At 39.1% G+C, this 15,132-nt stretch overlaps 1 protein-coding gene across 1 annotated transcript in view; it reads right to left on the bottom strand.

The window, feature by feature from the left end:
- Nucleotides 1-15,132, bottom strand: part of LOC126249963 (beta-glucuronidase-like) — a 150,417-nt gene that overhangs the window by 58,364 nt on the left and 76,921 nt on the right. Inside the window, exon 8 of the mRNA XM_049951520.1 lies at nt 13,520-13,692. Within this exon, the coding sequence (XP_049807477.1) occupies nt 13,520-13,692 (173 nt within the window). The remainder of the gene's footprint in view (nt 1-13,519; nt 13,693-15,132) is intronic.

Genomic DNA, 15,132 nt, shown 5'->3' with positions numbered 1-15,132 from the left:
AAAGGTTTCCTTATCCCTACCCAGACCCCAATTTAATATACTGTTTCTGCATTATTTCTTGGCTCATGAAATCCCCTCAAATTGCCTTACTAAATAACACACCTCTGGCTGCCACCCTTCCTTCCACCAATGATCTCCTTCTGTTCAGATTCTGCCAATCCATATGCCTCACCAACATAGTCCTTCAAAACCATATCAACCAAGCACAAACCCCATTGCAATATCTTCTCTCCACCCACGAAATTCTCCTGTTATGCAGTCCCAAATTCCTGGAATCTATAACAAACATTGAAACTGTTGCCCTCCAGGAACTAGAGCAACATGTGCAATGTGCAACATGCACAATACCACCTCAATAAGCTCTCCGCCCTGCTCACTTTCTACTCCTCCTTGGAGTACCTCTGTCCACTACCTCTACAACAACCTCTAAACCTTCCCCACATTCCCTCATAGCTGACAAACTCTGTTCCACAGACCTACTACATTTGCCCCACCCTCCAAAACTCCATCCCATCACCACACAGAGTCCAGAACCTAAACAGACCTGAAACACAGTCATGAACCTTTCCTCCAAAAGCCTTAGCCTCACAGAAATATCAGTCCTTTCCAAAGGTTCACCTTTTACTCCACTCCAAAATTCAACCATGCAGGACTTGTTAAAGATCTTCTCTACGTCTCCTGGTCCCTACAGTGGAAACACTTTTTCACCACCAATCCCACGTATCAGTCTCAACCAAAGACCAATGCTGAATCCTGCCTGACTCATGTCTCTCCTCCATCCAACCATGATCCATTCCCACTGCTCCCAAATGTCCCCCCCCCCCCCCTGTTAACTTTCCAAAATCCCTAATCTTGAACCTTGCCTCACCATCATTCCCCAAATCCCTCAACATGCAAACTAACCACAGAAATAACTGCAGTCCACCACCTAAAAACTGATCCTGATCTTACAATCCTACCTGCTGACAAAGGCTCCACCACTGTTGTTTTGAACTGAAAGGATTGCCTGGCAAAAGGACTCCACCAGCTGTCAGATACATCCATCTACAAATCTTGCCACAGTGACGCCATTCCAAGAACCCAGCAGAATCTCCAGTCTATCCTCAAATCCTTAGGCGCATCCCAGAACCTCACCCTGGAGTCCATCTCTCTTCTCGCTCCTACCACTCCCTGTGCATCTATCTTCTACATGCTTCTTAAAGTCCATAAACCCAACCACCCAGGACACCCCACTGTGAATAGTTACTATGCCCCCACTGAGAGAATCTCTGCTTTCATAGATCAACACCTTCAGCCTATTACCCACAACCTACCCTGCTATATCAAAGATACCAACCATTCCCTCCACTGACACTCTGCAGTTCCTGTGCCTTTACTACATGGTGCCCTGCTCATCACTACTGATGACACCTCCCCTTACACTAACATTCCTATTGCCCATGGCCTTACCACTATTGGTCCGCAGCTCGTGGTCTCGCGGTAGCGTTCTCGCTTCCCGAGCACAGGGTCCTGGGTTCGATTCCCGGCGGGGTCAGGGATTTTCTCTGCCTCGTGATGACTGGGTGTTGTGTGTTGTCCTTAGGTTAGTTAGGTTTCAGTAGTTCTAAGTTCTAGGGGACTGATGACCATAGCTGTTAAGTCCCATAGTGCTCAGAGACATTTGAACCTTACCACTATTGAACACTACCTTTCCCAATATCCAACATATTCCAAACCAACAACCTTCTTCCTAGTTGCCATGACCAACTATATCCCCACCCATAATTATTTCTCTTTTGAAGGCATCACTTACAAACAAATCTGGTATACAGTTATGGGCACCTGCATGGCATCATCCTGTTCCAACCTATTCATGGACTATTTTAGAGGAATCCTTCCTAAACACCCAGAATCCTAAGCCCTGCACCTGGTTCAGATTCACTGATAACACCTCTGCAATCTGGATTGAGGGTGAGGACACACTATCCACATTCCTCTAGAAACTCAACAGCTTCTCCCCCATTTGCTTCATCTGGGCCTATTGAACCCAACGAGCCATCTTCCTTGATGTTGACCTTCACCTCAAGTATGGCTACAACAGTATCTCTGACCATATCAATGCTAATAACCACCAGTAATAGCTCCACTTCGACAGCTGCCACCTGTTCCATGCCAAGAAGTCTCTTCCATAGAGCCTAGCCACCAGTGGCCATCACATCTGCAGTGACAAGTGGTCCCTCTCAAAATATCCCAAGGGTCTCACTGAGGCCATTGAAGACCATAATTTTCCTCCCAACCTTGTACAAAAACAAATCTCCCATGCCTTATCTTCCCAGTCACCCACAACCTCCAAAGTATCCCTGTCTGGCCACAGAGGAGCATTTCCCTCATAACTCAGGACCACTGACTGGAGCAACTGAAATACATTCTCTGGCAGAGTTTCAACTACCTCTTGTCATGCCCTGAATGAGAAATGTTCTGCCCACTATCCTTCCCAGCCCTCGCACAGTGGTATTCCACCATCCACTGAATCTACACAATATACTTGTCCATCCCTACACAACCCCTGCTCCTAATCCCTTGTGTCATGGGTCATATCACTGTAATAGACCTCTATGTAAGACCTGTCCCATACATCCTCCCACCACCATCTATTCCAGTCTTGTCACAAATACCACCTATCCCACCAAAGGTAGGACTACAGCATTACCTGTGAAACAAGTCATGTGATCTACAAGTTAAACTGCAAACGCTGTTCTTCATTCTATGTGGGCACGACAACCAACAATCTGTCTGTCTACATGAATGGGCACCGAGAAACTGTGGTCAAGAAACAACTGGACCATCCTGTTGCTAAGTAACCACCCAACATGACATTCTTCATTTCAATGACTGCTTCACAGCCTGTGCCATATGGATCTTTCCCCCAACACCAGCTTTTCTGAATTCTCTCCCTGCAATATATCCTTTGTTCCTGTAACCCTCCTGGCCTCAAACTTTGTTACTCATTGTCCTCACCCATCTAGCCACTTCTCTGTTCCCATTCCAGCACTACACAGTGCTCTGTTCCACCAATGCACCCAGTCTTTTTACTTCTCAGCTTTTATGCTACTTCCACTCTCTCCCCTTTCTCCCCTGCCTGCCCGACTGCTCCTAGATGCTCTACCTTCCCTCCAACTCATCCCTACATGCCCCCCAGCAGCACTTCACTGTCCCCCACCCCTACTCTGCTATCCTTCCCCTTTCCCACCCCATCCTCCTCTCTGCTGCCACCCAGTTGCCTTTCCCATCATGCACTGCTGCCACTGCTACTTGTAGTCTGGCTTCAGCTGCTAGAGACTGTGGTCATATGTGTGTGTGTGTGTGTGTGTGTGTGTGTGTGTGTGTGTGTGTGTCACCTATTCTTGACAAAGACCTCATTGACTGAAAGCTTATTTTGTGACAGTCTTTTTGTTGTGCCTATCTGCGACTCAGCATCTCCACTATATGGTGAGGAGTAATTATCCTTCATAATATTGTTACTTCCTCAAATTTAATCTAAGGCAAAAAATCATTGTCTTTAATTTATTTTGTGTATATAAATATGTCTGCTTTACATGTGCTGTAGCAAGAAAGAGAGACATTGCAGTGCATGCTGGGCAGAGCTAATTGCATCTTAGCAGAAAAGTGTTCTATCTATTAAAACACTATCAGAAACAGTCAGACAAATGTAGACCCAAAAATGATAGTTTTCAGAGACTGAGTTGGAAAGAAAGAGCAAAGGTGTAAATGAAATGGACTAAAACAGGAATTAAATAGGAAAATCACGTAGAATCTCATACAAGAAATTCACAGAAGAGCAGGATTAAGTGTTTCCAACAGTCAAAGTTTAACATCAAATGAGATCTTAAAAAAATAAAAGAGAGAAATGGTAGGGCAGCTGTCAAGTAAGATGAGAGTCCACTGAACGGAGGGAGAAGTATGGACAAGCATCAACAATAAAAATAAAAGTACAAGCAACGAGGAAAGAGAAATAATTGAGAAACTGTAAAATATAAAAGACTGGTGAGAAATAAAAATAAGGAGTAAGTGAGTTTGTGTCCAGAAATGAAATGGAAGTAAATATTGACAGGAGTAACTAACGCAAGCTACATCATGTGGCACTACAAACAAAGCACATGCTATAAAAAGTTTCTTGATATCTTGGACTGAGATACTGATGCTGCGAAATTGGAGATATGGTGAAACTTCACCAAGACAAGGCTGTTCTGGTTTTAGCACTTTTTTAAAATTCTTTGTTGGTGTGTTATTGTTTAAACTCTCTGTGTGACTCGATTTATCACTGATAACTTAATGGTTGTCAATCCAAAATCAAAATATGAACATTGCTTGTGTACCAGCTAACATCCACCATGTGTTATTTCAGGGATCTCTTTTAAGTGATCTTAATACCCTTGATGACAAACTTAACATTTCAATGCACTAAAACCTACAAAAACAGCAGTATTAAATAAATCCATGATGGTTTCATCAAAGAGTTGGGACAGCAAGTCAATAGTCACAGACTTTATAAACCTACTGTTCCAGTTTTCAGCACCATCATGAATTTATATAAACATACTCTGACATCATCATATGTTTTACACGGTGCAGAATATTTCAAGCAGACAGGAAGTTTGTTGATGATATAGGCTTCAGAACATCTGTAACATTCAAAATACTGTGTGAGTGTGGGTAGTTTTATGTTGATCAGACTGATTACAATATTGAACAGCACTGCATAGAACATGAAATGTGTTTCCACTTATGCTATCCTGAAAAAAGCGGAACATGCACTGGAAAACAGACACTGAACTGCATTTGATGAGACTTCTGTTATTAAATGGAACATGGCTTCTGGGACAGGCATAATAATCAAAGCAAAATATCAGACAACACACTTATTGAAGATGGTGAATTGTAGCTGAGTATGCTCTGGGATCCTTTGACTGGGAGTTGAAGCTGGCACAGCAGTTGTGCCCCCAAAAGTCACTGGTGATGGTGCAGCTATATAAGCATGGCACCATCATTCAAATGATGGTTAACCACTTGACAGTGGCAGAGGAGATTTCTGCTGACAGCTCATGGGCAGTTAACTACTTGATGTGGCTTGAAACCAGAGGTAATTTTATTAATTATGTTTCATGTTAATCAGGTTCAACAAGTGAATATGGTTTGAGTCACTTTGTGTCTCCACCCACATAATTACTTTGTTTATAATATCCAATATGACATATGCACTAGTAATGTCTTCTATTCATTCTTATTCTTCATTTTTGACCATTTTATCACTCTCATTTTGTACAGCATCACTAATGTCTTAATCATTTATTATTGCTGAAATCTGTTTCTATTTGTCAATGACTGCCTAGTGGCTCAAGTCTTCAATATCAATATTGGACTGCAGAACCTCACATGCAGAATGGGTATCATTGTTGTTGAAACTGTGTCACAACATTTTTCATCTGTTTCATGTTCTTTAGTGGAACACTTGTACCAGCAATTCCTAATATCAGTCAATCAATGCTTTGCCATGCCATGTCTAATATACTGGATATCCAATCATGTTCAGACTTACACATTTCATGAATGTTTCCATTTGTTATTGAAGTAAGCAATTGACAGTGATAACAAGCCTTAAGTGCTTGCATGAACACCTGATCCAGTGGCTGAATTTTGTTTTCAGGTAAATGTAAAGTTTTTATATTTCATTCATTTGAGAGCAACACATTAGCAGGTGGATAAGCAGGACAGTGATCAGTGATTAGTAGAACTTCTTCTCTCAGCTTAAGTGATGACAAATGCTTCCTCACTGATTGAACAAACTCTGTTTTAAATCATTTTATGAAGATGTCACATATCATTCAAGCATTCTTTGAATGCATATAACTCAACTGTAGTGATGAAATGTTAACATGCTCAAATTATCTCAGGCTTTCACATTGTCTATATAGAAAGGTCTATGATTGTGACTACATAATTTATTTGTAGCAGAGATGAGCGTAATTCTCCCTTAATTTATTTTGAAATACCAGAAAGTTTTACATCAATAGTTCTGGTTCTAAACAGTTAATAATAAAGCACCATTTCATCCAATAACACACTGAATGATCATTAAAATTTTCATCTAATATTACTTTCTGTAGAAATTCAGGAAATTGTGAGGAAGATTCACCATAAGAAGACCTTGCTTCTCTTTCAATGCTTCTTTGCTTAATTCCATGGAGGCATTACTACACCAACCAGCCAGGATTAGGGATTTTTATACATATGTTAATTTATGAATGAAATCAATTAATGCTAGTACTGCAATAAAGTTCACCAAGTTCCTAAGTATATCAATTGCTGTATTTAGGAAAACTAGTGAAAAACCTTGTCGGTATATGAATAATATAAAACAACATTGTTTGCAAAAGAAAATCTGTGATCTGTACAAATGTAAAAAACAGATTAACATGAGGTTATATTTGTCATTTCTTGAGTTAGCAGCTATCAAGGATGCAGAGTCTTTTGACATAGTTTTTAGGCATATCTTTAATCACATGGAAATATTTCAGCAGGAAATTGAGACTAGATGTGTACTTAAGGTCCAAAATCTGATGACAAGGTAGAAGTTACGTGTGGGGCAGGAACTCACACTTAAATCTCCTTTTCAATTTTTTCATAGGGTGCGGTATTGTGCCAGTATTCAATTCTCTGGGCCTGAGTTGAAACAGTTAGACAAGGGTCTCACATATAATAACAAGCAGCAGTTTATGCAAAAGCAAGTTGAATACCTAATCATTCACACCAGAGTAGCATTAGATTCAATTTTTTCATAGGGTGCAAACTCATACTATTATTCAGTTCTCTGACCCTGAGTTAAAACATTTAAATAAGGGTCTCACACCCAATAACAAGCAGCAATTTATGAAAAAACAAGCCAAATACTTAATTACACATGTCACAGTAGCATTAGACCATGTGAAAGCATTACCATCAGGAAAGAAGAAGACTACAGTTAAACTGAATGAAGCTGTCATCTAACAGACAGAGGACTAGCAAAGAAGGTGGGTGGGTTCATGATGAGATTATGATAACTAAGAGTGTTAACAAGAAACTAATTGATGATGATGCCTTTATTATTAGCTTAGACAAAAGTAAAACAGTGGTTATTTAATCATAGGTAGAATACAAAGAGAAAGTGGAGGACTTTATAATTAACAATAATGTAGAGCAAGCAAAATGCAGCCTGAATAATAAGTTTGTGGCGGAACTAAAAATAACTTTCAGGGGCATCAACAAGACTTTCACAGAGCCTCAAAAGAGATATATTCTTCCTATGAATCTTAGAAGACCAACCCTCCATGGCACTATCAAGCTTCATAAACAGAAGCCCCAGTTAGGCCAGTTATTAATGCCACTGATAACCCAATCAATTGGCCAGATTTCTCAATAAGGTACTTATTTAGCATCATTTTTTTCTTGGGATCATACACAGTTAAAAATAGAGGGGTGGCTATTAAATGCCTACAAGCAGTGAAGATACCTGCAAATGCTAGTATAGCATCCTTCAATGTAAAAAACATGTACTCTAACATCCCAGTTAATATGTCATCTATTATTGCAGACAACCTATGCACCTTTAGCTATCTGGAGGGTGATTGTCTCAGCAAATTTTTTAAACTGTTTGCTGTTCTCCTTAAGTACAATTACTTCATATTTGGAGATAAAATATATCAGCAACATACTGAATCAGCAGTCAGTTCCCCAATTGCAAGCATCTGTATTCCCCATTTGGAAAGCATTTTTCAATGACCATCCTAATTTAAAAATAGAATGCAGCTGTACAAATGGTATCTGGATGATGGCACTATAATTTTTGATGGTAGTGTTGAACAGATGAATATAATGCATACAGCTGTTAATAGACAAGCTCTGAATATTTAATTCACAGTGGAGCATGCAGTTCATGGATCCTTATATATTAACAACATACAGAATCAGTAGTCAGGTCCCCAATTGCAAGCATCTATATTCCCCATTTGGAAAGCATTTTTCAATGACCATCCTAATTTAAAAACAGAATGCAGCTGAACAAATGGTATCTGGATGATGTCCCTATAATTTTTGATGGTAGTGTTGAACAGATGAATATAATGCATACAGCTGTTAATAGACAACCTTTGAATATTTAATTCACAGTGGAGCATGCAGTTCATGGACCCTTACCATAGCTCAATCTTTGTATTACACTGGAGGGCAGTAACCTCAAATTTGGTGTATAACATTAACCATCAACAACTGATACACTAATTCATAATTAATCTGAGCACCCAAAATATTATAAAATACCTGCTTGTAAGTCATTGGTCCATTGGATGTTAGCAGTACCATTAGTATTAGTGCTTTGGAAGAGGAATTACAGGCCATTAGATATACAGCACATCAATTAAGGCTGTCAATGATTTGTTTTAAAAAATGGAAAAATGAAACAAAAAAGGACTGGGGGAAAACAGATTAGTCTCCTTTTCAGGCTAGACAATGATGTAGACAAGAGAATTATTGAAGAATCACTTACTTTAGTCCCATATCTGAAACTAGGGAGATGTTTGAGGTCTGTGAGTGTTACCTCCACCCATTTTGTGCCTAAAACTAACAGGCAACATTGGGTCCATCACGAAGAGTGTATAGTTTGTCTGTATAGTAATTCTGGTATTCCCACAGTTTGAAAGCAGATGTATCTGGCAGATATGGAGACATTTGCAAACTAGGTTCAGAGAACATAGTGCCACTCATAATCCTAAGTTAGCTTTAGCTGTTCATTTGGAACATAATAGGTACAGCTGAGCAAAAAACTTGAACATAAAGGCATCTCAGCAACTCTTTTCAGTGTCTACAGTGGTCGCTACTATAATACGTTGTCACATTTGGTCATCTTCACATTAAGATGTATTTATAAGATCTAGTCTCCTGATCTAGATGGTTGCATGTCACGTCAACTGTCAGGCATCACATTATGTTTTCAGAACAATGTCCAGCTTTTCTTTTAATGGGCTGCACACAATATATTGTTCCTCAGCATGACACCTACTGTGTAACACTGTAGCAATGTATATATTGAAGATTTTTTGATGTTTTCTAGTCATGCTTAGGGATTTTATGCAGTGTGATTATGTAGGTTGCCTTATATTTGTGTTGCACTTTCTACATATATTGCCTTGCATTTTTAATATGATGTACTCTGTATACTGACACATCTCCCATTATTATGTTTAATTTGTGGTATATCAGTTTTCCCCTTTTATATTTTACACTATGGTTTAATTAATTCTATTTTTTGACAATTTCATTATGGATTTTCATTATTTGAGGTTCTTAACGATTATATTTTACATTGTGAATCTTGCTTCTATTATTTGCTCTGTACAAGGCCTATCGTAGTTAATGCTATACATTAAATAATGTGGGTTTAGCACTATTAGTAGCAGGTGGTGTTTGAGAAAAAACATGGGGGCTGTGGCCATGTTTTTAGCTATGATTTCTTTCTTTGCCACTACTGCCCTTGGTATTAATTCTGGTGGTGGCCCCTCTCTGGTGTCCTCATTGCAATTTGCACAGCAGTCAGTTGACTGATCATGCTGGGCATCCATGACATGCAGCACACTTATATGGTAAACTGCTTTTCAAGTTAACAAAACTGGCATTTTACTTTCTTAAGCCCATGCCACATGTCTAGGTGTTCACAGTTGACAGTTGGTTCAGGGTTACAAAGTGTTTATTTGCACTTACATTCACATTTTTTTCTTCTTTTTTTGGTAGAGCCCATTTACCCAGTGCAGTACTTGTTGACTCAAAGAACACTTTCATGTATCATCCATACAGGATCTCACATGCTACTTGAAAAAATTATTGGATTTTTACATCATTGGTAAAATTTTCCATTCACAATCAGGACATGACCTGATGCTCACAGTTGTGTAGACCTTTTTAATGTTATTTAATTTGATATAGCATTCTTCTTAGTTTCCATTGTTTTTTGTATCAACTGAAGATGGAATTTACATCCTGAAACACAGGTTTTGCGTACAGTTTTATCCAAATAAAGGATTTGTCAAGTACAACTGGAGTGGATTTATTCATCTTAAAAAATATTAGTAACTGTTGTGGATGTTCCACAAGGAGGCTATTATGACTCTAAAATCCAACCATCAAAAGTATCAAGTTTTGTTGCCAAGTAAATCAAAGTGAATTTGCAGCTTGGGCTTTAATAATTGGCTCAATAAGTGGCACACCTTAAGTTAACTTTATTAAAAGCCACCTGTAAAGATATTCATGAAGTACACTGTCTCTTCCCAGTTTTGTCCTTTTTCTTTCCATTCCCACTTTTGACTATGTTTATAAAACTTCTAAGTTTATTTTTGTTTCATCCATTCCCCTGGTTAACCTTTCAGGTACACCACACTCACATGCTGAACTACTATTTGTATCAGCATTCTTCATACAATCAAAAATTTTTAGTTTATGATTCACAGAATATGCTTCATGCTCCTACATTATCATAACAAACAAACAGAAATCTAGACTCTGCATGAATAATGCATGATGTGCATTATGGTTGTGCTCATTTATTATTGTCAAGCATTCTTATGTAGTCACTTTGTCAACTGCATTGCAATATTAACTGTGAGGAGTGTATTCAGGTTCCCACCCAGCAACAATCATGATATAATGATACAACACAAACCCAGGGCCATGTTTAGTTACCCCTATTACTTTTGATTCCTATTTACAGGGACTTAAAGTTACAGGGGCAAATGGTATTATAGAAATGTTGCATGCAGACAGTACCAAACTTTTTACACCACATTATATCTTTATTTATTTATTTATTATTTGTCCCGTAGATCAAATCAGTACAATGGCTTGTACAACTGATATGGGATAAGTCAATATAAATATACAGTTTACAGGAGTCTAAAATGGTAAACAAGAGTACAGAAGAAAGATTATTTTACATTACCTACAAAATTATGTTACTTAAAGTTACAGCTTTACAGAGAATTGTTACATGATGTGACAAAACTGACTTAACAACATTCAGCTTTGATACATTATCATGCACTAAGACAATTTTGATTCCAAATATTCCTGGATGGTATAAAAGCATTCTTTTATTAAAAGAGATTTCACTGTCTGTTTGAATTTATTTATTTCTTGGATTTCTTGTTTAAAAGTTGGAAGATGATTATATAATTTTATTCCCATGCACTTGACACCATCACTGTACAGTTTTGTTGAGTGGGGAAGTATTCTTAGAGAGGTTTTTGATCTTGTGTCATAATCGTGGTAGTCCATATTTTTGCTAATTTTGTTGATACTTTTTTTGGTAAAGAATAATAATTCTAGTATGTATTGGCATGGGAGGGGCAAAATATTTAGTTTCTTAAATAATGGTTTACTAGTGTCTCTCTGTTTTTTGAACATAATTGTTCTGACTATCTTCTTTTGCAGTTTGAATATCTTAATTGATTCAGAATTTTGGCCCCAGAAGATGATTCTGTAGTTAAGTACAGAGTGAAAGAGTGCATGGTACATTGTGGTTAGGGTACTTGTGTTAGTGACGTTCCTTATTGATCTAATCATGAAGCATACTCTACTAAGTTTTGTGCTGGTAACGTCAATGTGCCTTTTCCATCTGAGCGTATCAGTAATAGTGACCCCCAAAAATTTTATTTCATTTTCAAGTTTAACATAATTTTTTTCCAGTGATATAGTTGGTAGTAATGGATTTCTGTTTTGGGCAGTGTGAAAGGTTATTCCAATTGTCTTTTTTGCATTAATCAGCAGCCTGTTACTTTGAAGCCATCGACTTATTTGATCTGTGGTTCTATCTATATTAGATTGGAGAATTTGTTCGGGCGCAGATATGAGTATAGAGGTGTCGTCAGCAAATAAAAGGGTTTTTGTGTTTGGTAGGCTGTGAGGAAGGTCATTTATGTAAAGTAAGAACAGCAAAGGGCGCAGGACGGAGCCTTGGGGAACGCCTTGCTTTATGGTATGTATGGAAGAATGTACAGTGCTAGCTGTACCTGAGAGCTTAGTTTCATTTAATTCAACATACTGCTGTCGATCATCCAGATAGCTTTTAAACCAGTCATAGGCATTTCCTCTTATTCCATAGGAATGCATCTTTTGCAGAAGTATACTATGATTAACCATGTCGAATGCCTTTGTTAGATCTAGGAAGATACCTATGGCTGGGAGTTTTTTGTCCACAAGCTCCAGTGCATGATCTAGAAATTCTTGTATTGCATCTGTTGTAGCTTTCTTACTTTGGAAGCTGAACTGAGCAGGTGACAGGATATTTTCTTTGTCTAGAAAGGACATGATTCTGGTGGCCATTATATATTCAAATACTTTACTAAAAGTCGAAAGTAGTGCAATGGGTCAATAATTACTGGGATCCTCTTTGTTTCCTTTTTTGTGGACAGGTATAATTTTTGCAATTTTGAGCATACCAGGAAATGTACCATTCAGGAATGAGAAGTTTATTATGTGAGCTAGGGGTTTACTGATAAAGTTACTGCAATTATGAAGGAGGAAGCATGGGATTTGATCTTGTCCAGCAGATGATTTTTTTTTAATTTTGCTATGAAGTGCCTTTTCAATTTCAATTTCAGATGTAGGCCTTAAAAATAGAGTCTCAGAGCATAAGTTTGGTTCTAGTTGTAAGGGACAGCTATTTTTAAGATGGTTAGCCAGGTTTTCTACTGTTTCTGTAAAGTAGTTATTGAATTCCTATGCTGTTTCTTTCCCACTGGAGACCAATTTTCCATTTATTTTTAAGCTAATATCACTTTGTAGCTGTTTTCCTCTATTAGTATTCATATTAAGTTGCCACATGCTTTTGCTCTTATTTGATGACAATTGGAGGTAGTTATCATTCTGTAGCTTTTTGGCTGCATTTACTACGTTCTTTAGTATATTTTTATATAGAGTAAAGTATGACTTAAATGCTTCACTACTGCCTAGTTTGGATTTGCTCATGTAAAAAAGTTCTCTTTTTCTTTGTGATGATCTAATGATTCCTGGGGTGATCCAGCTGGAGAGTTTTCTATCTTTGGTGATACATTTTGTTTGTAAGGGAAAGTGGCAATTAAAATAATAACAGAAAATATCCAAGAATGCTTCATATTTGCTGTCTACTGTTTGAGCCTCGTATACATTTTGCCAGTTTTCATTTTGTATATCAAAGAGGAAAGTATGCATGTGGGTTTTATTGAAGTTTCTCCTCTGTACAGTGATTGTATTGTGTTTGTGGCTGTTATTTTGCAACCAGACCTGCATGATTAATGCATTGTGGTCTGAAAATCCTAGTTTGACGGAGGATACAGAAATCTGCAGAACGTCAAACTGCAGTATATCACACTTTTTCTGGATTAACAATAGGTAATTAAAAAGCTCCACTAAACATAAAAGTGATTGGCCAAGGTGTATCTAAACTGTATTTAATTTTATTTATAACAGCTGCTGTACTTACTCAATATTTACTGCAGCACACTCATCAATAATGATTAAGCCTTCCTTATCTGCAAAGTCCATGAGTTCTTCTGCATAAGGATAATGTGATGTCCTATAAGAATTTGCTCCCACCCATTTCAGCAAATCGTGGTCACGAGTAAACAAAGGGAGATCAATACCTTTACCACGAATCTGAAAATGTAAGTGGGTTATCTATCTACATTTAATTTCAGTTTTCAGTTAATAGTCATCTTTCTTATCATGATCATAATGATGAAAAAGAAAGTGGAGTTTCTTGTGAAATGAACTTTACAGACACAGTATAGCAAGATTGTAATACATACAATATTCTACCTTAGATTAGAATAAGTTGCTACTCAGCACATAGATGAGATGTTGAGTGGCAGACATGTGCACTTAAAAGTATACTTAAAAATAGAGTGAGCTACTGGACAAAGTCCTGCTTCATATTGATATTCTAAATCTCAAGAAGGACATTGTCTGAAACCTTAGTCTGCTTTTAAATACACCTTTAACATGGCTGTCTCCCACGCAACACTTCGCCTAGGTGGTGTGTAGCAATCTGTCCTAATTTATGTTATTGTTATTCTACCCAAGATTTTGTACTGTTTGATATATTAATTTATTCTACAACAGATGATTCTGGTTCATGAAGTAATCTGTACTTTCTGTACAATGTACACTCCTGGAAATGGAAAAAAGAACACATTGACACCGGTCTGTCAGACCCACCATACTTGCTCCAGACACTGCGAGAGGGCTGTACAAGCAATGATCACACACACGGCACAGCGGACACACCAGGAACCGCGGTGTTGGCCGTCGAATGGCGCTAGCTGCGCAGCATTTGTGCACCGCCGCCGTCAGTGTCAGCCAGTTTGCCGTGGCATACGGAGCTCCATCGCACTCTTTAACACTGGTAGCATGCCGCGACAGCATGGACGTGAACTGTATGTGCAGTTGACGGACTTTGAGCGAGGGCGTATAGTGGGCATGCGGGAGGCCGGGTGGACGTACCGCCGAATTGCTCAACACGTGGGGCGTGAGGTCTCCACAGTACATCGATGTTGTCGCCAGTGGTCGGCGGAAGGTGCACGTGCCCGTCGACCTGGGACCGGACCGCAGCGACGCACGGATGCACGCCAAGACCGTAAGATCCTACGCAGTGCCGTAGGGGACCGCACCGCCACTTTCCAGCAAATTAGGGACACTGTTGCTCCTGGGGTATCGGCAAGGACCATTCGCAACCGTCTCCATGAAGCTGGGCTACGGTCCCGCACACCATTAGGCCGTCTTCCGCTCACGCCCCAACATCGTGCAGCCCGCCTCCAGTGGTGTCACGACAGGCGTGAATGGAGGGACGAATGGAGACGTGTCGTCTTCAGCGATGAGAGTCGCTTCTGCCTTGGTGCCAATGATGGTCGTATGCGTGTTTGGTGCTGTGCAGGTGAGCGCCACAATCAGGACTGCATACGACCGAGGCACACAGGGCCAACACCCGGCATTATGGTGTGGGGAGCGATCTCCTACACTGGCCGTACACCACTGGTGATCGTCGAGGGGACACTGAATAGTGCACGGTACATCCAAACCGTCATCGAACCCATCGTT

Source organism: Schistocerca nitens, chromosome 1 (assembly GCF_023898315.1).
Source record: "Schistocerca nitens isolate TAMUIC-IGC-003100 chromosome 1, iqSchNite1.1, whole genome shotgun sequence".
In the NCBI taxonomy this organism is placed as follows: domain Eukaryota; kingdom Metazoa; phylum Arthropoda; class Insecta; order Orthoptera; family Acrididae; genus Schistocerca; species Schistocerca nitens.
Note: the sequence above shows the minus strand (reverse complement) of the source record. Positions and strands in the feature narration are given on the sequence as shown.